The 27,203-nt window shown below is 48.7% G+C and overlaps 1 protein-coding gene across 1 annotated transcript in view; it reads right to left on the bottom strand.

Moving 5' to 3' along the window:
- The window catches only part of Tekt5 (tektin 5), a 46,325-nt gene extending 19,661 nt beyond the window's left edge, over nucleotides 1–26,664 (bottom strand). Inside the window, exons 1-5 of the mRNA XM_004652258.2 lie at nucleotides 26,098–26,664; nucleotides 15,259–15,342; nucleotides 13,994–14,064; nucleotides 9,503–9,646; nucleotides 4,867–5,089 (exon numbers count right to left, since the gene is read on the bottom strand). Coding sequence (XP_004652315.2) covers nucleotides 4,867–5,089; nucleotides 9,503–9,646; nucleotides 13,994–14,064; nucleotides 15,259–15,342; nucleotides 26,098–26,664 — 1,089 coding nt within the window. The remainder of the gene's footprint in view (nucleotides 1–4,866; nucleotides 5,090–9,502; nucleotides 9,647–13,993; nucleotides 14,065–15,258; nucleotides 15,343–26,097) is intronic.
- Nucleotides 26,665–27,203: the final 539 nt, after the last annotated feature.

Here is a 27,203-nt window from a genome sequence, read left to right as displayed (position 1 = left end):
ACCAAGCATTAAAAACACACGAGGTGGGCTGGAGAGATGGTTTAGTGGTTAAGCGCTTGCCTGTGAAGCCTAAGGACCCCAGTTTGAGGCTTGATTCCTCAGGACCCACATTAGCCAGATGCACAAGGGGGCACACGCATCTGGAGTTCATTTGCAGTGGCTGGAAGCCCTGGCATGCCCATTCTCTCTCTCTGTCTCTTGCTCTCAAATAAATAAATAAAAATAAACAAAAAAATTTAAAATAACGTATGAGACTATGGGTGGGGGTGAACATTTCATTAAAACCACCTCAGCCAGAGATATTTTAAAAGGGAAAAGGTCTATACTATCTACCCCCACCTGAAGACCCATTTTTCCTCCACTGGCAATAGTTTCAGTCATAGTGACCTCTTAACGATTGACGCATGCTTGGCCCAACTTCAACAAGCTCATAGAAATGAACTCACCAATTCAATAACAGATTGGCATCAGATAGTTCCTCCTTCCTGTTCATAGATGAGATACCGGCTATCACCACCCAACATGAGGAGCTTGCCCAAGTCATCCCCAGACAGCAAACTCCATGTACTGGTCATGGCCATGAGCTGTATCTGTCCCCCCCACCCCCAGATGAAATGGCTCATAAAACGAAATCTGACATTGGTAGCCAGCAGGTGAACATTCGTCTCAAAGTGGCTATGGTGGCTTGAACACAAAGGGTACAGCCCTCCACATGGTCTCTTGTGTTTGAATACTTAATCCCCAGATGGTGGCACTGCTTGGAGACCCTGTAGGAGGTGCAGCCTTGCTGGAGGAAGAATATGACTGGAGGTGGCTCTTGAGATATTACAGCTGGCTCCACTCCTAGCCCTGATCTGTTTCCTGCCTGTCAAGATGACAGTACGACACCAGCTTCTCACACCTGCCATGTTTGCCTCACCACAATGAAAGATCCCCTTAAATTTTAAGCTGAACTAAACCCTCTTCTTCCCTTCTGGTATATGCAGACAGTGGAATATGACTCTACCTTTAAAGGAAGGAAGTGGCTTTATCTTGAAGTCACTATGCTAAGTGAAATAAGCCAGCCACAAAAGACAGATGCCATAGAATGACACTTACTGAGCTAGCGAAGGCAGTCACCCTCCCAGAGACTGGGAGGAGAATGGCGAGCTACAAGCTGAGGAAGGGGGTCAAAGAGAATTACTGTTAGATGAGGACAAAGTTTCAGTTTGGAAACCATGCATATGGCCTGACCACTCTGAAAGCACCCTATCTCATCAGGTTGGAAATCAAACATGTTCTGGTAATGGATGGTAGAGAATGCCCTCTGACAATGTGTGTGCCTCAATGTCCACTCAATGTTCACTTACACAGATAAAATGAGAAACAATGCTACGTGTATTTTAACATACATTTAAAAGTGGGGGCTGGAGAGATTGTTCAGTGGCTTAAAGGTGCCTCATGTAACATTTAAAAAAAATGCCAGTACAATATAAGAGCTAAAGGAAGGCTAAGACTTCTTATAACGTGCTCCTCTAGGCACAAAATGGCCTGGATATCCATGACCTCACAGTGCCTGACACTACCTACATAAGACCATCATAATAGGAGGAAAAGATCATGATATCAAAATAAAAGAGAGACTGAGAGGGGGAGGAGATATGATGGAGAGTGGAGTTTTAAAGGGGAAGGTAGGGGGAGGGAGGGAATTACCATAGGATATTATTTACAATCATGGAAGTTGTCAATAAAAAAAATGCTAAAGGAAAAAAATGCCAGTACAAACCTCGCATTATAGATCCCTCTCACCCACTGCACAAAGATTTCAGGAGAGCCGGGCACAGAGGTACAAGGTTGGATGAGGTTGCCCTGGGGCTATGCACACAAGTGAGCCAGGGGGTACAAGGAAGTTACAGCTGCCAGCCCAGAGCCGGCGTGGCACCACCAGGTGCTTTACCTGCCTTCATTCTGATCCTCATCACGGCAGCCCGGAGGTGGAACTCATCCTGATCTCCACCCTCCCAGGAACTAGGGAGACTGAGGCATGGTGATGGGCTTCGGTACTCTCAGCACTTGGAAGGCAGAGGCAGGAGGATGGAAAAGTTCAAGGCCATCCCGGGCCACATGAGACTTTGTCTCAAAAGTAAAAATTAAAAGGCCGCTGAGGGGCTAGAGAATACAGCTTAGTGGCTAAGGCGCTTGCCTGCGCAGCTGAGGGACCCATGTTAAATCTCTCTTCAGATCTCACACAAGCCACATGCACAAAGGTGACGCAAGATCACGCATGCGGTTTAGGTAGTGCAAGTATCTGGACCTTGATTTCAGTGGCCGAGGCCCTGACATGCCAATCCCCGTATCCTCTAACAAAATACAAGGACACTAAGGCACAGAAAGATTAAGTTGTTAAATGTTACAGAGGATTCACACCCTAAGAGTCAGAGGTCACACTCCTAACCTATAGGAAGGAGAGAGAATAAACCCTTGCTTTAGTATTGGGATTTATAAAATAATGTTATGTCACAATTTTTCGTGTGGGGGGCGCGTGTGCAGAGCATTTGTGGCATGTGCATGTGTGTGTACAGACATGCATGTCATGTACACTTATGCTGAGACCAGAGAACTGTGGGGGCTCTTCTCTATTGCTCACCCACACTCATCCTTGAGATGGGGACCCTCAACCTGGAGCTGCTGGCAGTCAGCGAGCAGCACCCTTTCTTTGGTTTCTATCCACACAGACTGGGGTTACAGACATGCCTGGCCATACCCAGATTTTTATGTGGGTTCTGGGGAGTCAAACTTGGTGGTCTCTGACCCAACAGGTTCTCATGTTTAAGCAGCAAATGCTTTTAACTGCTGAGCCATCTCCCTGGCCTAATTTCTTTGTAATTAATTCATTAATTAATATTCACTTATTTGAAAGAGAAAGAAGGAGAAAGAGGTAGAGAGAATGGGCATGCTAGAGCCTCTTGCCACTGCAAACGAACTCAAGATACCTGAGCTGCTTTGGATTTATGTGGGTATTGGGGAATAGAACCCAGGCAGCAGGCTTTGCAAGCAAGAAACTTTAACCACTTGTCCATCTTTCTGGTCCCCTATATCATAATTCTTTATTAGATGATCTTAGAACAAATGAATGTCCTAAATTCTAGTGCATTAAAAAAAGTCCTAAGCCCAATTGGCTACCCAAAGGCAGATTCTAACTAAATTTAGGGTCAGAAAGGAGGAAGTGACTTTTGATCTAATTTCCAGAGAAGGTAGGCCAAAGTACAACCAGGGGTCAAATCCAGCTCACTGCTTCGTTTTGTAGATAAAGTTTTACTGGAACATGGCCATGCGTATTTCCTATGGCTGCTTTTGTGATATGTGGAGAGATGGAACAGGTGAGACCAAGCTGAACATACTCATGATGAGGCCTTTTGTGGGAAAGTGTGCCAATGCTGTCCTGAACAACTCACAGGAAGATGCACCGTGAAGGCCAGAGAGAAGGCATGTGTGCCAGCTCTAGCCTCTCCAGAAATATCTTTCACCTTGGATGCCACACCTTCAAGACAACCCCTCTCCCTGACACCTTTGAAAGCCTCCTGACCAACCGCCATTTCCACCCTTGACCTCTAATTTCTTCCTACAGAAGGAGTCAGTGTGAATCTCCAGTGCTTTGAACAAAAGCCCACTGATGGCTCCCCACAGTCTCCATGGAAAACACCAGCCCTTTCCCAACTGATGAGGCATGATCTGAGCCCATCCCTCCCCCAACCTCCCCCCAGATGCATCTGCATGCTCCGAGCTCATCCCTCCCCCAACCTCCCCCCAGATGCATCTGCATGCTCCGAGCTCATCCTTCCCCCAACCTCCCCCCAGATGCATCTTCTGCCCTTGTGATTCTCTCTTGCTCAGGAATATTCTCGTCCTCCCCCACCCTTGGGCTGCACGACTCCCTGTCAGTCTATTCTTGTTGAAAGCACCCTGCCTGCCTGCTGCCCTTGCCCCTCGCAGTGCCTCCAGGAGCACTTCTGACTCATCCCCTGCTGCTTCCCTCATTACAACCTGGCAATTATTTTCTAGAAACTTGTTTTGTCTGCCTCCTGCACACCTGAGCTAAATGCTTTCAGACTTGGGTGGGCGTAAATTACCCCCATAACTTCCATCAAACTGTCTGTAGCTCTCTACACCACCCCCAAAGACATATACAGGCAAACAGGCTGCTGTTTCCCCCTGGGGTTTCTACTATTTCCAATCAGACCGTCACCCCTAAGTCCCTCCCATGTAAATTCTATACCCACCACAGTCTCCCTACCTGGCTATATTCCCTTTGGGACAGAGAACATTATGGGGGGGGCTTTATTCTAGTATCCAGCAGCCAGGACATACTCTCTGTGTTTGTATTGCATGGCAGGGATGAGATTTATTCAGGAAGGACACCCTAGAGCTGTGAACAAACTTGTTGCACCCCAATAACATAGATGGTGTGCGGAGAAGGGCAAAGAGATAGCAGGCAGATTCAGGCAGTCCATTCCCAAACTTGGAAAGCACCCCAGTCCACCATAGGAGACATTGTGCTGTGGAAAATCTTAAACAGTCAAAGGCTTTTTTTTTCAATCTCTGCAAATGTACTGCTGTGGTAGAGTGTCTGCCGGACACTCAAGAACAATGCTCAACCGTATGGTCCTCAGACAGAGAAGGAAGGGTGCTGGGAGCCATATCAACCTCTTGGGTGCGGTGGGACCTCCAAGCCAAGTTCCAGTTTCCCTTATCAATGAGCAAAGGATGTTCCCATCCTGCAGGACACTCACAGAGCGCTTTGGGAGTGGACGAGATGCAGACCTGGGGGCAGACGGGACTGCTCCGGAATCATGGGCAGAGCAGCACCCGAGGGTGACATTTGCTTACCTTAGCCAGCTGTGTTTGAAGCTTATTCTTGACATCCGTCTCTTCGGAGATGCGAGCATTGAAGGCCAGGTTGGTGTCCGTGAACTGCTTCCACATCTGGTCGGACAAGGTCTCAAAGAGATGCTCAGCCTCTTCTCGCAGCCGGATGGAGTTGGCCCGCATGTTCTGGGAGTGTCTGATGTTGTTGTCGCTGAACTTGGCCCAGGTCTCGGGAACGGAGACCCTGCAAAGGTCCAAGGGCAAGTTGAAGGCAGGTGGGGCATCAGGAAGCTTGTGAGTGAAATTGGAGATCTCTGTTTCCCACGACTCTTAACCTTGCTGCTCGAAAGGAAAGCTACATGTGGCATGCACACTGCAGACTACATGGCTGGCCAGCCAGGCTAAATATCCCAACTGGTGCATTGGTAGCACATTTGTCTCTATTGGATTTGAGGCCTGCTCCAAGAGAGGGAATTCCTGCTTGATACTGAAAACCTGTCAAAAGCCTATGGTTGGGGAGGTCATGAGCCCTGGAGACAACTATAACTGTTGCTTGGCCAAATAGATATATCTTATGCCAACCAAAATACCCTCTAAATATTTATGTTTATGCCCACAGATTAGTGCTGCTTTCACTTTTGGTTAAAAAGGCTTCTCTTTTCACATGGAAGTGGTAGAGCCACGAGCAAGAAAGGCGAGTTGGGGCTGGAGAGATGGCTTAGCGGTTAAGGCACTTGCCTGCAAAGCCAAAGGACCTAGGTTCGATTGCCCAGGACCCATGTAAGCAAAATGCACAAGATGGCCCATTTGTCTGGAGTTTGTTAACAGTGGCTTGAGACCCTGGTGCGTCCATTCTCTCTCTCCCCTTCTGTCCAACACTGTGTCTCTCCAATAAATAAATAAAAATAAATTAAAAAAGGCAAGTTGGAGAGATGGCTTATTAGTTAAGGTGTTTGCCTGCGGAGCCAAAGGACCCAGGTTCGATTCCTCAGGGCCCACATAACCCAGATGCATAAGGGGGCGCATGTGTCTGGAGTTTGTTTGCAGTGGCTAGAGGCCCTGGCATGCCCATTCTCTCTCTGTCTTTCTTCTCTCTATCAGAAGTGCCTCGTCTCAGGTCACACAATCATCCACCATCCCTGGGATCCCAAGGAAGGAGGAGGAGCCGGGGCAACAGGTAGAAACCTGCAAACATGCCAGTCATAGTGATCCATCACCTTGCATTCAAGGCTCAGCTAGGTAATACAGTGAACTTCAGGTCAGCCCAGAGCTACAGAGTGAGATCTTGTTGCAAACAAATAAGCAAATAAAAAAGAAAAAGAAAAGATTTAGGAGGCTGGAAAGATGGCTCAGGGGCTAAAGCAGCTTGCTTGCAAAGCTTAATAGCTTGGGTTCAATTCTCCAGTACTCACATAAAGCCAGATGCACATGGCATATACATCTGTAGTTGGTTTGCAGCAGCAGCAGGCTCTGGAGCATCCATTCTCTCTTTCTCCGCCCTCTCTCTCAAATAAATATTTTAAAAATGAAAAAATAAAACCATGTAAGGCTAGGTGTGGTGGGGCACAGCTGTAATTCCAGCCCTCATGAAGTGGAGACAGGAGGATCAGGAGTTCAAGGTTAGCCTTGACTACCGAGCAAGAATGAGGCCAGCCTGGGCTACGCCAGACTCTGTTTCAAAAACACAAAGAGAGCTGGTTCAGTGGATAAAAGTCCTTGTGTATGAGCCTGATGACCTAAGTTTGAATCCCCAGAATCCATGTAGAACTGGACACAGAAGCGTTTGTCTGCAACCTGTTTCTCCAGTGGTGAGATGGGAGGCAGAGACAAGAGAATCCTGGAAACTCCGGGGCGGCCGGCCTGGGGAAGATAGCAGTGAACAAAGACCCTTCCTGGAAACAACGTGGCAGGTGAGTATTTGGGGTTTCCTCTGACTTCTCCCTGTGCACTGTGGCATGAGTCTGCTCTCTCTTTTTCTGTCTCATACACACACACACACACACACACACACACACACACACACACACGATTAAAAAAAAAAAAAAAAAAAACTAAAGAGAGCCGGGCATGGTGGCGCACGCCTTTAATCCCAGCACTTGGGAGACAGAGGTAGGAGGATCGTCATGAGTTCGAGGCCACCCTGAGACTACCTAGAGAATTCCAGGTCAGCCTGAGCTAGAGCAAGACCCTACCTCAAAAAGCCAAAAGAGAAAAAAATACTAAAGAGAAAAGAGGAAGAAGGGAGAAAGGAAGGAAACTTTCAAATGTACTCGGAGTGGATTCCCGCTGCCAAATAGGACACCATCCTGTCAGCAGCGGTGACCCCCAAGCCCGTGTCCTTCCCTGGAGCAGACGGCTGAGCTCTCCAGGGAAAACAACCGTGGAATCACTGTCCCCGGGGCGCTTCCCGAGGCCGGCCTGTCTCCTCGCGGGTGGCCGGCTTCAACTGGCCCGAAGACGGAAGGGAAGGCAGGCTTGGGTAAGGCAGATGGTCGGAGCTGGTAAACCGCGCAGTCCTAGCGTCTGGCGTCTGGCTTTCCCCGCTGTGCAGTGGGGTCCGTGATGGTGCCTACTCGCGGGGTGGCTCAGTGATGTCCCTGTCGTGGCACTAGACACCCAACAGGCACTTGACAAGTGCTTCTTCGTGAGATGTTGAGGGTAGCGCTCTCAACACGGACTCACACACACAGTAGGCAAAAGGCCACTATTGTCACCATCCTCCTGGTCACCACCATCACCATCATTGTCACTGTCACCTCTACCGCCATCATCAGTACCATTACCATCATCATCTTCCTAGTCGGCTCATCCACAGAGAGGCTGCAATGCCGGTCAGGCCCTGTCCCCCCTCTACGCTGCCCCAAGCCCCAAGTATGCCAAGTCCTGAGCTAGCACATCCAGGGAGCAATTAGTCACCACAGGCAGCAGCCTGGTGTCCGGCTGATGAGGGCTTTTCATAGCAGCCCTGTGCACAGCGAGGCCAGACTCCCCACCAGGCAGCCTAGCAGCCAGGGGTTCTGGGAAACATTCGTGAGGAAGGAAGAACCTTCTAGGCTCCCTGTGCCCACGGGCAGCTGATAGGAACAGAGTCAAAACTTCCTGCTCACCTTGTTAGCTCCATGGGGGGGGGGGTCCTACCTGGCTGGAAAGACGAGGGGTACCTGGGGAGATGACACTATCTACAATCCCAAAGGTTCATTTCCAACACTTTGCTGAGATCCTAGGTTTGGGCCAAGGAACTTCTTCCCTTCTTCTTCCTTTTCTCTTTCTTCCCTCCCTTCCTTTGGTCTCTTTCCCTCCCTCCCTCCCTTCCACAGATATTAATTGTAGGCCCATATGTGCCCAGTGTAATCCTATGTGCCAGACATTAAAGACTAGGTAGGGGAAACAGAAGCAAGATAGATCATCTCTCTCCATCCAGTCCTTGGCAGCCAGAACCCAGCCTTAGACTAGGAAAGTACGTCATATTCTGCATGACCCTCTATGATGAGGAGACATGCCCCACAAAGTACCAAGCATACAAGGGGCGCCTTCTTCAGTGCTGCCAAGATGAGAACGCGAGGCTGTATAGCAAGCACTCGATAAATGTCAGCGGTTACATGCCCCAGGAGGCTCTGTGCTCAGCACTTCACGTGCCCACCTTTTTGTTCTCATAGCAACCCTGGGAGCTGATGTTATTTTCCTCCCAGTGCTGTTGATGCAGAAATGCAGCCCAAAGAGATTAACGTGCCCATAGTGTGTGAGATTAATGTGCCCACAGTGTGTGAGATTAATTGGCCCACAGTGTGTGAGCGTAGAGGCTGGGGTGTGCAAAACCAGTCAGCCTGGCTACGGAACAGTCCACGCTCCCAGTGCTGGTGGGCACTGCCGAGGTACAACTCCTGCTCCTATGGGTGTCAGCCACAGTTCTTTGGACTTTGGTGGAATTGCCAACTGAGGTACCCTAGTGTGCCCTGGCAGAGTGGTAATGACTATGTGATCCTCACTAAGCCAATCACATGCTTTCTTTTTTAAAAAAGATATTTTTGTTTATTTATTTATTTGGGAGACAGGGGGAGAGAGAGCATGGTCTTGCCAGGGCCTCGAGCCACTGCAAATGAATTTCAGATGTATGCACCACCATGTGCATCTGGCTTACGGGGGTACTGGGGAATTGAACCTAGGTCCTTAGGATTCACAGGAAGCGCCTTAACCTCTAAGCCATTTCTCCAGCCCCACATATTTTCTTTTTCTAGAATTTGGGTCTTGGGTAGCACAGGGCCAGAGATGGGAATGGAAAGAAGGCAGACCAGGCCCTTGCCTAATGCCCACCCATCCGAGGTCACACAGCAGGCAGGTGTCCAGCTAGAACTGCTAGGCAAGCCCCCAGAGTCCCAGGACAACACAGATCACTAACTCTCACACCCTGGCTCACTCAGACTGCCAGAACCTTCCCCTCTAGCCTTCTCCCTCAGCCCATGGTCTTCTACAGGCTTCTAGTGAATTCCATCTTGTCCTATTTGCCAGGATTGGATCTTGTTGCTTGCAACAAAGAATTCCCACCCAACCACACTGTTTCCTGCTTGATTGGCACTTAACACCCATTTGTCACTCCATGGCACAGGCAAAAACCCTTACTTACTCTGGACAAGACGGGCTCAGAGAGCCTGGTACTCACGTGTCATCAAATTTCTCCATGCCGTGGAAGAAGGTGGCACATTCTGATGAGTTCCTCAGATTGAAGCATTTCTCATCAATGCACTGGGCGCAGTTTTTGTCCTCGATGTCCCTCTCCAGGGTGTGCTGCGCATTTCGGTTATCCCTGCCGGGAAAGGAAGGTGTCCCCAGACTGTGCACCTACCCAGTGTGTTAGTCTCTCTCTCATGGCTGGAACAAACGCCCAGCCAGAAGCAACGCATAGAAAGAACAGAGTTTATTCAAATATTTTATTTAGGGCTGGAGAGATGGCTTAGCAGTTAAGGCACTTGCCTGCAAAGCCTAAGGACCCAGGTTCGATTCCCCAGGACCCACATAAGCCAGATGTATAAGGTGGCACATGAGTCTGGAGTTCGTGTGCAGTGGCTGGAGGCCCTGGTGCACCTATTCTCTCTCTTTCTCTATCTGCCTCTCTCCCTCTCTCAAATAAATAAATAAAAGTCCAGGAAGTACCAGAGAGGAGGGAACCAAGAACTTGAGTTGAGAGGGGAATCAAAGAGGGTTACCCACCGAGGGGTCTGAGCTGGGCTCTCATAACAAGAAGGAACAGACATTATGACAAAGTCACATGGAGGAATGAGAATTCCAAGTGGGTAAAGCTAGAGATGTTCAGGTTTTCAGGGGCCAGGAACCAGCTCAGAGTCATGGGCTTGGAGGACTCACAGATTGGGTATAGTCAGGCTGGATGGAGTCAGGGGACTGAATGAACAGGGCGCGGGATGGAGTGGTCAGGGGACCAGTAGGGGAGGTGAGGAGGGGGCAATGGGAGGAGCAGGGACCAAGCCTTGGATGGCTGAGGTTGCTGCTAAGAAGCTTATGATGAGGCCACTGTTGGCCAGATTCCAGACTTGACAATCACTTTCACCATTCTGTGATGTGAGTAGATCACCTATGCTGTGATCTACTCATTATTCTCTTCTTTTCAAATGACTTTCAAAACATACTTGAGAGCTGGAAAGATGACTTTAGCGGTTAAGGTGCTTGCCTGTGAAGCCTAAGGACCCAGGTTTGATTACCCAGTACTTATGTAAGCCAGATGCACAAGGGGGTGCGTGTGTCTGGAGTTCGTTTGCAGTGGCTGGAGGCCCTGGCACACCCATTCTCTATCTGCCTCTTTTTCTCTCTCTCTTAAATAAATAAATAAATATTTTTTTGAAAACATACTTTAGGCTGAAGAGATGGCTTAGCAGTTAAGGCACATGCCTGTGAAGCCTAAGGACTCAGGTTCAATTCTCTAGGTCCCATGTAAGCCAGATGTACATGGTGGCACATGCATCTGGAGTTCGTTTGCAGTGTCTAGAGTCCTTAGCATGCCCATTCTCACTGTCTCTCTGTGTGCCTCAAATAAATAAATAAAAATAAACCTAAAAAAAATATTTCTGTAAAAAAAAAAAGTACTTCGAAAAAACAAAAAAAAAAAAAAAAAAAAAAAAAAAAAGATGGGCGTGGTGGCACACGCCTTTAATCCCAGCACTCGGGAGGCAGAGGTAGGAGGATTGCCATGAGTTCAAGGCCACCCTGAGATGACAGAGTTAATTCCAGGTCAGCCTGGACCAGAGTGAGACCCTACCTCGAAAAAAACCAAAAAAAAAAAAAAAAAAAAGTACTTAAAGGGAAATTTTATATTCTTGTCTTTAAAGGAATATATAGGCTTTAAAGGAATATTACTCCTGTCTACTATTAGAAAGTCACCCCAGATCTAAATTTACAAAGTACACACTACCTAGAATCTACAGCCTCCAGAAGCTTCTAAGCCTGAACCTTCTTCTGTTTTTAGAACAATTATCCCAAAACAAAGAATAAAACTGACATCAGACGAGACTAGGACCAGATACCAGATAAAATGAAGAGTCTCCCATTGGCCCCTTGAATCTCCTCCTCCACCTTCTCTCTGGCTAAGCTATCTCTCTCCATCTCTCTAATCTAGTCTCTTTTCCCTCTTCTCCATCGGCTCCATGAGCATCCCCCCGCCCCAAGGATATTCGTTGCTAGTGAGGGGTTTCTAGCAAAACCCAGGACTAGTCAGGAGAAAGGAAATGAAATCCCGATGGTGGGTTCCCACCAATTAGGATATTCAGGAAGCCCCGTTAGGTCCAGAGGACCCACCCTGAGGCCTGGGGGTCTTCCATATTGGCAAAGCATGGAGCAGTTGGGCCCTACATAACACACTGGAATATGAAGCAGGTCGGAGGGCAGAGGGTGGACAGGTCAGAGCGTTAGCGGCTATGTTGGGTCCAGAGAATCCAGATGGCCCCACTGCCCAGCCCCGGCTGGTGAGGCCTGGAGGAGGAGGAGGAAGAGGAAGACTTCTGTCTCTTTCCCTTGGCACTGTGTACCTGGGCTCAGGAGAAAGGGTCCCAACTTGGCTCCTCCCCAGTCAGGAAGAACCTTTTCTGCCCTGCCTGAGTGCCTGGTACAGTGGAGACGCTACTCAGGCCCAAAGCAGGTTAACCAGCCCCACCCGCAGCCACCTTACAGGGCAGGGCACTGGAGAAACCACCCCATGCCAGGCAAGCCCTCGCCGGCCCCAGGCTGCCCTCTGTCGGCCGCATCGCGAAGGGCAAGCTGACAGGGTCCTCCCAGGGCTGCAGCTGTCTGGGTGGCTAGAGTCAGCAAAGAAGGAAAGCTATCCCATGTCCAGAGAGAGAGAGAGAGAGGGAGGGTAAAGGTGAGGACACCACTCCAGAACCAGGTGAGGAGGCCACTCCTGGGAGCTGAGGGCCCTCGGCTTAGCTAGGGGCCCCAAGCCCTGTAAAGCACAGGCCTCCCTTTAATTACCTGAGCCCCCCCCCCCCCCCGCCCTGTCATGATACCAGTTACACCACCTTCTGAGAACAAAAGCTCATGCCTTTTGAAGGCTCCTGGCTCAGGCGTCCTCCCACTCCTTTGTGGAGATGCCCTAGCCCCTCATCTTATTGCCCAATGCCACCATGTTCTGCCAGCCCCTGCGGGAGCCGCAGCTATGCAGGGCCTCGTGAGGCCTGTGCCTTTTGCCAGGGCCCTCCTAGGCGGCAAGAACACCTAGCAATGCGCCGGCTCAAGAGGGCTGAACCTGGGTATGCCTGGACCGTCCCATCGGTGGCATTGACACCACAGGCGTGCAAGTCCTAGTGTGGAGACGGCTCAGTGGGTCAAGCGGCCCCCTGTGAGCATGACTACTGAAGCTCACGTGTCCAGCTCCCACGCAAAATGCCAGGCCGGTATGATGGCCGGCCTGTAATGCCAGCACCAGAGAGAGAAAGGATGGAAGCCCTCCCCCCACCACATGAGCAGCTGGCTAGCTAGACTAGCCCAGTCAGTGAACTCTGGGCTCAAGAGAGGCCCTGCTTCAGTAATACAGTAAAGAATGATCATGAACGTTGACACCTGACCTCCACATGCACACTCACACACATTCACAGCCAAGCACACACCTGTGCTCCCACATGCACACATACACACGCCTTTAATCCCAGCACCTAGCAGGCTGAGGTAGGAGGGTCGCTGTGGGCTCCAGGTCAGCCTAGGTGTGATTCCAGGTCCACCTGGGCTAGAGCGTGATCTTGCCACAAAACACAAACAAGGGGCTGGGGGGATGGCTTAGCGGTTAAGGCACTTGCTTGCCAAGCCCAAGGACGCAGGTTCGATTCCCCAGGACCCACGTAAGCCAGATACATGGGGGGGCGAATGTGTCTGGAGTTTATTTGCAGTGGCTGAAGGCCCTGGCATGCCTGTTCTCTCTCTCTCTCTGCCTCTTCCTTTCTCTTTCTGTCTGTCTCTCAAATAAATAAATATTTAAAAAAATATATATAAGCAGGCTGGGGATGGTGGCACACACCTTTAATAGCACTCGGGAGGCAGAGGTAGGAGGATCACCATGAGTTCGAGGCCACCCTGGCACTGCATAGTGAATTCCAGGTCAGCCTGGGCTAGAATGAGACCCTACCCCAGAAAACCAAAATAATAATAATGATGATGATGGTGGTGGTGGTGGGCTGGAGAGATGGCTTAGTGGTTAAGTGCTTGCCTGTGAAGCCTAAGGACCCTGATTCAAGGTTCAATTCCCGAGGACCCACGTTAGCCAGATGCACAAGGTGGCGCACGCATCTGGAATTCCTTTGCAGGGGCTGGAGGCCCTGGCATACCCATTCTCTCCCCCTCTCTCTCTCTCTCTCTCTCTCTCTCTCTCTCTTTCTCTCTGCCTCTTTCTCTCTCTGTCTGTCATTCTCAAAATAAATAAAAATAAACAAAAGAAAGAGAAGCAAGTTGCATATACACAGATATATAACAAACAAGTCCTCTTAATCACAATCCCCCAATCCCCCAATCCCCCAAACACTTAGCCCCACACCACTGAACGAAAGAACCACTCAGAGACAAACAAGCCACATCAGGCCGTGGCCCTGAAACCTGGGGTGGGAGGGGGGTCCCCCAGCACAATCCCCAAGAGCAAGGGAGAAAATGAATCCCTTACCGCATCTGGAGATCCACTCTTTGAGCTAATTTTTTCATCTGATCTTGGCAGCATTTTAGCAAATCTACTTCCTGAAAGGATGGGGATTGAAAATTGACAGGTCAGAACCACCATTACCCCTTCTCTTCTCCTTCATTTCCCACCCTTGGTCACACAGGGAACACTCTGGGACAGGGATCTGCCTCAGTCTGTGTGATCTCAGGGCCCATGTCAGCTAAAGGTCGATTGCGGAGGCTCCGTATTACCTCCTTATATAGTGCAGGCTGACTTGGAACTCAATCCCACCTCAGCCTCTCAAGTGCTGGAGTTACAGACAAGTGTCACCACATCTAGGTTTCTTTTCTTCGTCTTTCTCCTTTCTTTTCTTCTTCCTTCATCTTTCCCTCCTGTCCTCTCTCTCCCTCTCTCTTCCTTTGGTAGTGCTAAGAATTGAACCTATGGCCTCATACACACTAGACAAGTGCTCTGCTACTGAGCTATATTCCCAGCCTTCTTCTTTTTTTCTTTCCTTTTTATATACTTCCAGATTAAAAGACAAAAACAAACAAATAAACAAAACACTGCCCCCAAAGGGTTAATGACTCTCCCTGAAAACCAGAGGGAACTAAAGGGTTCATGACTGTTTAAGACAAGAAGACCTTGAAGAAACATCAGAGACATGCAGCCCCAGACAAGCCTGACAACTCCCCTGATTGATAAAATTCCCTTAGCTCAGAAGGACTTGAAGGAACAGAAACCATCTGGGCTATCCTCCCTAGCGAATTTTGCCGGAAAACAAACAAACAAACAACTTATTCTGAGCAAGCACATAAATCACTATAATTCTGCATGTAATTCCCTTGGGCATGCGCCTGATCCAGTGTGTTTTTCGGAGGATCCTCCTTCTGAGCTTGCACCCCACGGCCTAGTTCAGTGCTTCAGACTCCATCCCCGATAGGGAGGTCGCAGCCCCTCCCTGGGTTTCAATAAACAGTTTCTGTCTGTTGAGATCCAGTCTGATGGTTTTCTTTTTCACTTTCCTTACACCCCCGCCCCCTGCATACAATGACTGACTGATGCTCTCACATCTATACCCCACAGTCCTAGGGGGGATACCAGCGACCCCACTGAGGAGGGCCCTCTGCAGAATGGGGGCAGGGAGGATGAAAATGATGGTACTGACATGATTTAGCTTTCTACTTAATAAAATATTTTTTAAAAAGAATTAATAAAGATAGACTCAATTAGGATAACGAAAAGAAAAAGACTCCTAGGTGACACCTTACCCGGATAAGGTTTTTCTCCACATTGTCATGGACCAAGTCAATCCCGATCCTTTTTTCTCGATGGTACAGACACTCCAGGGCCACCTGCAGGAGCAGTGGGAAAGAGAGTGTCCCCTGCAGGTCTGTGGAGACCTGAGCACAGGGGACTCATCTGTTCTTTTCTGTGAGTGTTTGGGGGACACAACACTTTCTGTGAGTTTCTATCTCTCCTGTACCCTCCAAGGGGCTGTTGGACGTCAAAGCCCAGACACGAGGAGATGCTGGGTTTGTGTAGAGAAGGAAGTGTCCTAGGTACCAAGTGGGCTTGGAAGTGGACCTGTGCTGGCCCATCTTAATTGTCAACTTGATTGAATTAAGAAGTGCACGGAGCCGGGCGTGGTGGCGCACGCCTTTAATCCCAGCACTCGAGAGGCAGAGGTAGGAGGATTGCCGTGAGTTCGAGGCCACCCTGAGACTCCATAGTGAATTCCAGGTCAGCCTGGGATAGAGTGAGACCCTACCTCGAAAAACAAAACAAAACAAAAAACAAAACAAAACAAAAAAAAAGAAGTGCACGGAAAAATAAAAATAAAATATTTTTTAAAGGGCTGGAGAGATGGTTCAGCAGTTAAGGTACTTGCCTGCGAAGTCGAAGGACCCAGGTGTGATTCCCCAGTACCCACATAAGCCAGATGCACATGGTGGAGCATGTGTCTGGAATTCATTTGCAGTAGCTGGAGGCCCTGGCGCACCCATTCTCTTCCCCGCCCCCACCTATCTGCTTCTTTCTTTTCTCTCTCTCTCTCAAATAAATATATTTTATTTTTATTTATTATTTATTTAATTTATTTATTGTTGCTTGGTTTTTCGAGGTAGGGTCTCACTGTAGCCCAGGCTGACCTGAAATTCACTATGGAGTCTTAGGGTGGCCTCAAACTCATGGTGATCCTCCTACTTCTGCCTCCCAAGTGCTGGGATTAAAGGCGTGCATCATCACACCTGACTTTTATTTTTATTTTTATTTATTTATTTTTTGTTTTGTCGAGGTAGGGTCTCACTCTAGCCCAGGCTGGTCTGGAATTCACTCTGCAGTCTCAGAGTAGCCTCGAACTCTTGGCAATCCTCGTATCTCTGCCTCCTGAGTGCTGGGATTAAAGGCATATGCCACCATGCCTGGCAAATAAAATATTTAAAAAAAAAGTTAAGCTGGGTGTGGTGGTACATGCCTTTGATCCCAGCACTCGGGAGGCAGAGGTAGGAGGATTGCTGTGAGTTCGAGGCCACCCTGAGAATACAGAGTAAATTCCAGGTCAGCCTGGGCTAGAGTAGGACCCTACCTTGAAAAACCAAAATAAATAAATAAATAAATATTTTAAAATTAAAAAAAAAAAAAAAAGAAATGCACAGTTGTGAGGCTCAGCTCTGGTTGTGTCTGTGAGGGTGTTTCCAGAGAAGATCTAACCTAATCAATGGATTCATCCTACGATGACATTATTGGGAGGTGGAGAAGGGACAGAGTTGGAGCCTAGTGCGAAAAAGGAGGTCACGGGGGGTCATGACCTACAAGCCCTGGTCTCTCCTTGTATGTCCTTCCTGTCTGTGAATGGTCACACTCTCACCACCATGTTGTTTTCCCCAAGCTCACTGGGCCAAGCAAACATGGGTGGAATCCTCTGAAACTGTGAGCAGAAACAAACTTTTTCTCCCTTGTTTCTGTCAGGTCACAAGGATGAAAAAGTAACTAATGTTGGGATGATATCCTTCCTATAATTACTTTTTAAAAAACTTTTTATTTATTTGTTTATTTGCAAGCAGAGAGAGACAGGAGAGACAGAGAGAGAGTGGGTGTGTCAGGGCCTCCAGCCACTGTAAATGAACTTCAGGTGTATGTACCACTTTTTGCATCTGGCTTTATGTGAGAACTAGGGACTCAAACCTAGGTCATTAGGCTTTGTAGACAAGCACCTTAACTGCTGAGCCATCTCTCTATCCCTCTCTTATAATTTCTATAAGCTTCTCTCACACCCCCAAACTATGACAGTGTATAACAGAAAACTCCACTATAATTTCAGATGTGACAGTATGGGCCGCTGCCCTCCAGGTAGGCTCTTTCATGGGTTCAAATCCAGGATTACCCACTTCCTATTGTGTGTACTTGAGTAAATCACTTAACATCTAACCCTCTATGTCTTTATTGGCACATAGGTTTGGGATTGGTGCAAATCTAACCATTGGGATTCGTTAGATTATGAGACAAGTGTAAACCCTTGCCCAGAACTCCGTATGTGATGGTAATTCTCACTTTCAACTTCTCTGGATTTGGATTCACTATGGAAGCACACCCTAGGGTGTATCTATGAGGGTATTTCCAAAAATTTTTGAGTTAAAAGTAGGAAGACCCATCCTGGGTATAGGTGGCACCATGGGCTGGGGGTGTCTCAGACTGAGTAAAAGAAAGTGAACTCGACACTGGAATTCATCTCTCTCTGCTTCCTGACTGTTGATACGATGTAGCCAGCTGCCTCGTGCTCTTGCCTCGCGGCCATGATGGTCCACAAGTTGTGAACCCAAATGAGCCCTTCTTCCCTCAGTTGCTTTTGTCAGGTATTCTGTCCCAATAATGAGGAAAGAAATACAGAAAATTGGTACCCTGAACCAGTAGGGTTGTCACTGTGATAAACCTGACCATGTGGTTTGTAGGCCTTTGGAAGTAGTTTGCAGCAGGAATGTAAAAGTGTTTTGAGGGCTGGAGAGATGGCTTAGCGGTTAAGCGCTTGCCTGTGAAGCCTAAGGACCCCGGTTCGAGGCTCGGTTCCCCAGGTCCCACGTTAGCCAGATGCACAAGGGGGCGCACGTGTCTGGAGTTCGTTTGCAGAGGCTGGAAGCCCTGGCACACCCATTCTCTCTCTTCTCCCTCTATCTGTCTTTCTCTCTGTGTCTGTCGCTCTCAAATAAATAATAAAAAAAAATTTTAAAAAGTGTTTTGGATTTGGGCTAGAAAAGCCCTCCAACTCTATATTCAGAACTTAATGGGCCATTCTGGCAGGAGTGTGGAAGACCAGAATGCTGGGACAATCGCCGTCAGTGGAAGCTCAGCTTCCCAAGGCTTCAGAGGAGAATGAGGACTCTGTTGAGAACTAAGCTTGAGGCCATTTGTGTTGCCTTCCAGTAAAGATGCTGGCTTCACTCTGCCAACGTCCAAAGAACTTGAGTGAGGTGGAATTCAAAAGCAATGGAGTGATTTGTTTAGTGGAAGTAACGTCAAAGCAGGATAACACCTAGCTGTGTCGTGATTACTGCTCGGTGCTCTCATCTAGGTCTACAGTGAGAGAGAGAGAGAGAGAGAGAGGAGAGGGAGAGGGAGAGACAGAGAGAGAGAGAGGAGAGAAAGTGAAGAGAAACAGAAACAGAGAGAGAAAGAGAAAAAGAGTCAGAAAGAGAAAGAGAAGAGAAAAAGAGAGAGAGAAAAAAAAACATAAAGAGAAGAGAAAAAGAGACAGAGAGAGAAAAGTGGAGCAGAAAAATATTTTTAAAATGTGCACTTTGGGGCTGGAGAGATGGCCTAGCGGTTAAGCGCTTGCCTGTGAAGCCTAAGGACTCCGGTTCGAGGCTCGGTTCCCCAGGTCCCACGTTAGCCAGATGCACAAGGGGGCGCATGCGTCTGGAGTTCGTTTGCAGAGGCTGGAAGCCCTGGCGCGCCCATTCTCTCTCTCTCCCTCTATCTGTCTTCTGTCTGTGTCTGTCGCTCTCAAATAAATGAATAAAAAATAAAAAAAAATAAAAAATTTAAAAAAAAAATGTGCACTTTGGTGGGAAAGGGAGCCTGAATGAATTTATTAAGTTGCAGACAAGGTGGGTGCTGAAAAAGCAGCTATAACTGTTAAAGAGATCAACACCATCGAAGCGAAGCTGCCTGCTCTACACTGGTACAACAGGAACGTATAACTCTGAAATGAGAGACCCTAAATTGAGACTGGCACTGAACGGGTTCCCTGCTTAAAAACAACGATTGAGGTGGGAAAGATGGCTCAAGAGATAAGCAGCACACTTCTCGTGCAAGCTTGAGGGCCCGATGGAGCCTGAGACCACTGGAGTTCAAGTCCCTGGCACCCACACAAATCGCACCCCTGTAACCCTGGTCCTGTGAAGGGGCAGGGACCTAAAAGGGCCAGCTCTGAAATCAGCGAGCGACTCTGCTGGAGGAAACACGGAGACGAGTGATGGAGAGGGACATCTGACGTTCTTCTCTGGCCTCCATGTGCCCACAGGATGTATGTATCTGCACACACATGTGCATACACACACATGCACCACACACACACACGAACATTCTAGAGAAGTGTTTCCAGGATCAACCTGGAAGACACACAGAAGTTGATGCGACTGTGTCTCAAACTGGCGGCAGAACTTGGCAGTGCTTTCTATATAGGACTGGTTTTATAACCATGCAAGATCCAAGAGTCGGTGGATGGGGGGGGGGGGGTCATGGAGGCTTGTGCCAAGGTTCCAGAGTACCTCTGAATCCCAGCACTGGATTCCCTGCAAGAAAGGCCCTGAGAGGTCAGTACATGAAGCAATGAAGACAAAGTCTAAATTGCAATGGAGACCCCAAGGTACTGGAACTGCAAGGATGGTCAATTCTATGGGGCTTTAGATTGAGTTAGACTGAGTGTACTTTGCATTCCAGGGCAGTCATGAACTGGTGGGGCTAGTGATAAAATGGGATTTTTTTTTTTTTTTTGGTTTTCCAAGGTAGGGTCTCGCTCTGGTTCAGGCTGACCTGGAATTCACTATGTAGTCCTAGGTTGGCCTCGAACTCATAGCGATCCTCCTACCTCTGCCTCCTGAATGCTGGGATTAAAGGCGTGGGCCACCACGCCCGGCTCCACAAGCTGTTTTGTCCTAGCAACGAGCAGGTAACTACATCACTGTGATAAGAGCTGCAGTACAAAACAGAGTGGCACAGGAGGGTGGAAGTAGCCAGGAAGGTGGTCAGGAGGAAAGGCTGGCGAAGACTGGACTCATGAGAAGCAGAGATGCAAAAAAATTGAGTGGAGCTAGTGAGGGGGGGGGATGGGAAGGAAACTGCAGGTGCTCAGACCTGAGGTAGGAGCCATAGGAAAGCCTCTGGGAGCACAATGGAGAAAGTGAGGAGGAGGACTGAGAAGATGGCTAAAGGCACTTGCTTGCAAAGCCTGCTGGCCATGTTCAATTGCAGAGCACCCACACAAGCCAGATGCAAAGTGACACATGGGTCTGTGATCCCGATGTACCTATAACAATGGGCGGGGGAGCCAGGATATTCTGAAGCTTGCAGACCATTCCTTTGCAATCTTGTAGTTCATTTGTAGTAGCAAGAGACCCTGTTCTCAAAGACACTCGGAAGTGGTCCTCAGACCCCCACATGGAACATGTGCCCCCCCACACACACATGTGCAAGCGTGCACACATACAAGCAAATATATAAAAATTTAAAAAGTGAGGCAGGAGTGTTAGCACAGGTTATGGGGGAGGGGGAGGAGAGCTTTTCAGGAATCAGGAGCTAGAGAGATGGTTTAGCAGTTAAGGTGCATGCCTACAAAGCCAAAGGGCCTAGGTTCAATTCTCCAGGACCCACGTCAGCCAGATGCACAAGGTGGTGCATGCATCTGGAGTTCGTTTGCAGCGGCTGGAGGCCCTAGTGTGCCCATTCTCTATCTGCTTCTTTTTCTTCTCTCTCCCTCTCAAAGAAATAAATAGAAAACAAAAAAAAATTAAAATAAAAAAAAAGAATTTAGGAATTAGGATGTTAAATTTGGAAGCCATAAAGGAGGTAGAGGGGAGGAATATCATCCAGTCTGAGTGCAGCCCGTGGCTGCTGGGAGAAATGGGCTGGAGTGAAGCAGGAGGTGGACCCTGGGAAGGGGGTGGTCTCCCAGAAGCTTCCTGCACTGAGTGGATAGAACCAAGACGCCCTAGGCCCTGAGCCACCACGTGAAAGGACCAAGGAAGCCACGTGCAGCCCGAGCTGGGCTTTCCATACACACTGGGGGAGGGGAGGGGAGGAGGAGGGAGAGCTGTGGGCCTTCGGTGATACTGTGGGTCCCTTACTCAGCCTCCTGCCAAGAAGCAAACCTCCGAGAGCGGGAAACAGTAGGCCTGCCTCCTGATGGGTCTAGGAGTCCTGAAGGTCGAATATCCCATGCTATGCCTCCCAGAGGGATGCGGAGGTGGACGCTCTCCTAGCAAAGTCAGTCCCAACGCTGGAGCAGAAACAGCTGGAGGGCATAAACGGCTTCCGGCCACAGCCCCTGTCCCTGGACACGCCAGCAAGCAGCAGGACCTCGTTCTAATGTGACCAAGATTCGTTCCCACAGCGGATGGTGTGCTGCTGCCATACCAAGTGTCCACGCCATCCCGTTCCTTTCTCCAGAACAGAGAGGAAACATCACTTACCCAGGCGCCACCGCAGCCGGGGCACCTCCGTGCATCTGACAAGCGGACTGAAAGGGGGAATGCAGGGTTCTGGAAAGAGATGAGCCTGGACAGCAAGAGATAGGTGGAGCTGACATTCTGTCGTCCACGTCCTTGTCTCTCAGTGAAGCAAAATGAAGGAATGAAAATATCAAATTCTTGCAGGGCGTGGTGGCGCACGCCTTTAATCCCAACACTCAGGAGGCAGAGGTAGGTGGACGGTCGTGAGTTCGAGACCACCCTGAGACTACATACTGAATTCCAGGTCAGCCTGGGCTAGAGTGAGACCCTACCTCGAAAGAAACAAAACAACAACAGCAAAAGAAAGGAAGAAAAAAGGAAAAAAAAAAAAAAGAAAAGGAAATACCAAATTCTTTTTGCATCAAGAGCTTGTGGCGGGCAATGTAAGCCCACCTTGTTAGCATTGCGGCAGGAGCCACATGTGGATGGCAGAACAGAGGAAGTAGTTCTTGGCGTCAAGTTGGGTCTGCTGGCAACCTTGTGTGTCTCCCTCTGCAATTCTTACTGGGACAGAAAAATCAATTCCCATTTGGCTAAGCCACAGCTGCCTGGTATCTGTGACATAGAGCCAAAAGCAGTCCTAATGGATGCAGGGCAGGGCTGGCATGTGCACGAGAAGACATTTATTCATTCAAAAATGTTTATTGCTATGTGCAGTCACTATGGAAGTCAGTATGGAGGTGTCTAAAAAAGCTACAAAATAGCCAGGCGTGGTGCCACACACTTTTAATCCCAGCAGCACTCAGGAGGCTGGGGTAGGAAGATCACTGTGAGTTTGAGGCCTGTCTAGGACTCTACAAAGCGAGCTCCAGCTCAGCTTGGGCTAGAGTGAGACCCAACCTCAAAACAAACACCAACAAACAGGACTACAAATAGAACTACCATGTGACCCAGTTATACCATGCCTGGTATCTACCTCCTCTAAATCAGACTTCCATAGAGATCCTTGCACACCCATGTTTATTACTGCTCTATTCCCAACAGCCAGGAAATGGAACCAGCCTACATACCCACCACCAGATGAATGGATAAAGAAAAATGAGGTACATACACACAGTGGGACTGTATGCAATTGTAAAGAAAGATGGAATCATGGCATTTTCAGGAAAATAGATAGAACTAGAAATCATTGTTAAGTGAAATAAGCCAGGCCCAGAAAGACACACGTATTCCTTTATAGGCAGAGCCTAGATCTAAAGTTACACATAGGTGTGTAGGCCATGAAACTAGACAGGACACCGTGAGGAAGGAAGCATAAGGGAGGTGGAAAATAGAGCAGTGACCGGGCGTGGTGGCGCACTCCTCTAATCCCAGCACTCGGGAGGTAGAGGTAGGAGGATTGCCATGAGTTCGAGGCCACCCTGAGACTCCATAGTGAGTTCCAGGTCAGCCTGGGCTAGAGTGAGACTCTACCTCGAAAAAAAATAAATAAATAAACAAAGAAAAAAAAAAAAGAAAATAGAGCAGTGGAGTCCATGGAATAAGAAAGCAGAAGCGGGAGGGGAGATAACTTAGTGGTTAAAGGGGCTTGCTTGCAAAGTCTGCTGGTCTGGGTTTGATTCTCCAATACCCATGCAAAGCCATTCTCTATCTCCATCTCTCTAGCACAGCCATTTTCTTATTCTTTCTCTCAAATAAATAATTTTTTCTAAAGAAAAAAGCAGATGAGGAGGCCTACTGGAGAAAGAAGGATGTCAGCTGGAGAGAGAGAGGTATAGAGGAAGGATTTGAGGAAGGAAACATACAAGAACAAAGTATAATATACACAGTAATGAAGGTGCTGTGATGAAATCCAGTACTTTGTCTACAGACTTAAAAGTTTTAAAAATTATTATTTATTTACTTACTAGACAGAGAAAGAGGGAGAGAAAGAGAGAGAGAGAATGGGCACGCCAGGGCCTCCAGCCACTGCAGACGAACTCCAGATGTGTACACCGCCTTGTGCATCTGGCTAACGTGGGTCCTGGGGAATCTAACCTGGTCCTTTGGCTTTGCTGGCAAACAACTTGACCCTAAGCCATCCCTCCAGCCCCTGACTTAAAAATTTTAAAAGAATTGGGGAATGTAGCTCAGTGGCAGAGTCCTAGACTAGCATGCCTGAGGCCCTGAGTTCCATCCTCAGTACCACCAAAAAAAAAAGGAGGAGGGGCTGGAGAGATGGCTCAGTGGTTAAGCACTTGCCTGTGAAGCCTAAGGACCCAGGTTCAAGGCCCGATTCCCCAGGACCCACGTTTGCCAGATGCACAAGGGGGTGTACGCATCTGGAGTTCGTTTGTAGTGGCTGGAGGCCCTGGTGCACGCATTCTCTCTCTCTCTCTGTCTGCCTCTTTCTGTCACTCTTAAATAAACAAGTAACAAAAAAATAAAAATTAAAAAAAAAAGAGGAGTAGTAGGAAGGGACCACAAATGTTTGTGAGTGCCTTCGAGGCGCCACACTCCATCCTGTGCTGGGAATGCACTGAGAACGATGTCTAGACGAGAGTCCATCAGCACAGACGTGGGCTGCTAGGGTCTCCCACAGGACACGCAGGTGCCAGGCAGCTGAGTGCCCATCTTGACTATGCCAGTGATAATGCAGACAGACTTCTGCCCGGCTGGAGCCTATGTTCTAGTGGGCATCGAAAAACTAGTCAACAGCTAAATTACAGTGCACGTTAGAAGCTGGTTAGAGCTGTTATTTCCAGTTCATCTTCTGAGGAGCACAGCATGCATGCATAAGCATGTACCCAGTGTCTGATGAGACCTCCAAGTTTTTGTGCCGCTCTAAGGAGGGAAAAAAATGTTGATCTAGTCTGAGAAACTCCCCACTGAGTTTGTTTGTTTATTTTTGGTTTTTCAAGGTAGGGTCTCACTCTGGCTCAGGCTGACCTGGAATTCACTCTGTAGTCTCAGGGTGGCCTCGAACTCACAGTGATCCTCCTACCTCTGTCTCCCAAGTGCTGGGATTAAAGGCATGCGCCACCACGCCTGATTTAAGAGTATATTTTTACCTTAAAGATCATGTCACCACCATAGAGAGGAAGCTACTACTGTTGTTTAGCTAAATGAATATTTCAGGCCCATCAAATTGTATTCTAAATATTTATGTTTATCCCCATATGTTTGTAGCTTCCTTCTTATTGCTGAGAGAAAACACCTGACCAGAAACAGCTTATGGGAGGAAAGGGTTTATGTCAGGCCTACACTTTCCAAGGGAAGCTGCATCATGGTGGAAGGAGCTGGCTCACTTTATCACACGTCCACACAGAGAGACCCAACAGCCAGAGCTCAATCTGACTCTGAACACAGGTTAGGGCTGCACTCAAGATTCACCCTTACTGACACACCTCCTCCAGCAGGGCTCCACCTGCTGGAGACTAAGTAGGAAGCTTAATCAAAATTACAAGAGGCCCTCCCCTCGGAAAGGGGGCAGGGATGAGGGAAATGATGGCACCAACACATGATGTTTCCATACTAAGTATGTCCATAATTAATAAAAAAAAACAAACACGAGATTTGCCAGGCATGGTGGCACATGCCTTTAATCCCCAGCACTTGGGAGGCAGAGGTAGGAAGATCATTGTGAGTTTGAGGCCACTCTGAGACTACATAGTGAATTCCAGGTCAGCCTGGACTAGAGTGAGACCCTACCTTGAAAAACAAAACAAAACAAAAATGACGAGATTATGGGGAGGTATTTAAACAATCTAATCACTATACCAGTTGTTTATGTGTTATTCTCACTTTTGGTTTGAAAAGCTTCACTTTTCAGATGGTAATGACCACTGGGGAGACTCATACTCATCAAAGTGCTGAGAAGTGACAATGGAGTGTTCAGCACTGAATGAGACATCCCTATCACACCCTCCAAGGCTCAGACTCCACTGCAGAAGAGGTGATGGAAAGAATGTACGAGCCAGAGGAAGGGAGGAATGGGTATGCTGTCTTCCAGACATTTGTGATCATTTGCATTCAACCCAGGCTGTGGTTACCTGTTGCACAACACTTGCAGAATACTGGGCTCATCAATATGTTATGGATGATGGAGGAGGATGAAAAGAAAAATCAAAATAGAGGAGGGGCTAGTTGGAAAGAAGAGAGGATCAGTGCAAGGAGAGAAGTTATGGAAAATTTATTATATATTATATTACATATATATTTTCTTTTTTAAAAAAAATAGAGAATGGGCACACAAGGGCCTGTAGCCACTGCAAGTGAACTCCAGATGCATGTGCCACGTTGTGCATCTGGTCTATGTGGGTCCTGGCGAATCAAACCCGGGTCCTTTGCAGGCAAGCACTTTAACTGGTAAGCCATCTCTCCAGCCCCAACCCTGTCACCTTGATCCCCAGAGAAGGCAGGTGGAGTTCCTGCACTGGGGGCAGCAGGTGTTGGGTGCCCACTCACCTGCAGGGGACGGGTCAACTCCTCCACAGCACAATCCAGCCGCCTCTTGATGGCGTCCATGCTACTGTTCTCGGTCAGGAGCCTGTTTAGCTCGTAGCACAACTCAGACTTCCAGAAGCCAATATCTGACAACCTCTGGCCCAGGTTCCGGGAGGTTCCCTCCTGCATCTGGCGAGTCAGCTGCTCCTTGTCTTGCATGATCCGCAGGGAGTCACCTGTCAGCCGGCTGGCCAGGAGCCTGGAGGTCTCGGCACCCTGGATCTGCAGCTCATTGGACCTGTTCCAGTCCTTGGGGCTGTAGCGACAGAAGAGTGCGGAACGGAGGGAGGGAAGGGTGGTGGTTGTGCGCCGGCTGCTCTGACATTCTTCTGGGCAGGTCTGGGTGGTGGCGACCTTACAGAAGAGGCTCGGTCTCCATGAGTTGAGGTAGCGGTACCCAGGCAGGTGATAGGGCTGGTAACACTCCTGGACCACAGGACCCTGCGCTGCAAAGCGCAGCCCCGACAAGCCACATCCTCTCTTGGGGCCACAGTAACTGGCTGTCTGAGTGGTTCCAAGAAATTCCATCGTCCCCCATAAGCCAGCCCCTGGTGGGCAAAACTCTGCCCCGGGGGCAAAGGCATGCCCCAGCAGCCAGGAGTAGCAAGGGCTCTGTGACACAGCTTTGGTGTCATAAAGCCTGGGACGGGGACTCCGAGCAGTGACAGGGTCCCAGTGTCCTAATCAAAACTAATCAACAGAGAGGTTTCAGGATGTAGGAAATGGTCCAGAACCTTGCAGAACTAAATGAACCCGGTGGGAGAAAACCTAATGAAGTCAACTGCATTGAACCAAGGCAGCAGCAGGTCAGAAGGCCTGATGGTTTGTTTGTTCGTTTGTTTGTCTGAGGCAGGGTCTCACTCCGGCCCTGTCTGGCCTTGACCTCACTGCAGTCCCTCTGCCTCAGCCTCCCAGGTGCTGGGATTAAAGGGGTTTATTTGTTTGAGGCAAGGTCTCACTCCAACCAGGGCTGAACTGGAACTCACTGTAATCCCCCTGCCTCAGCCTCCCAATGCTGGGACTAAAGGTCTGGGACACCATGTCAACTCCAGATTGTTTTTGCTTGT

Source organism: Jaculus jaculus, chromosome 11 (assembly GCF_020740685.1).
Source record: "Jaculus jaculus isolate mJacJac1 chromosome 11, mJacJac1.mat.Y.cur, whole genome shotgun sequence".
Lineage (NCBI taxonomy): Eukaryota > Metazoa > Chordata > Mammalia > Rodentia > Dipodidae > Jaculus > Jaculus jaculus.
Note: the sequence above shows the minus strand (reverse complement) of the source record. Positions and strands in the feature narration are given on the sequence as shown.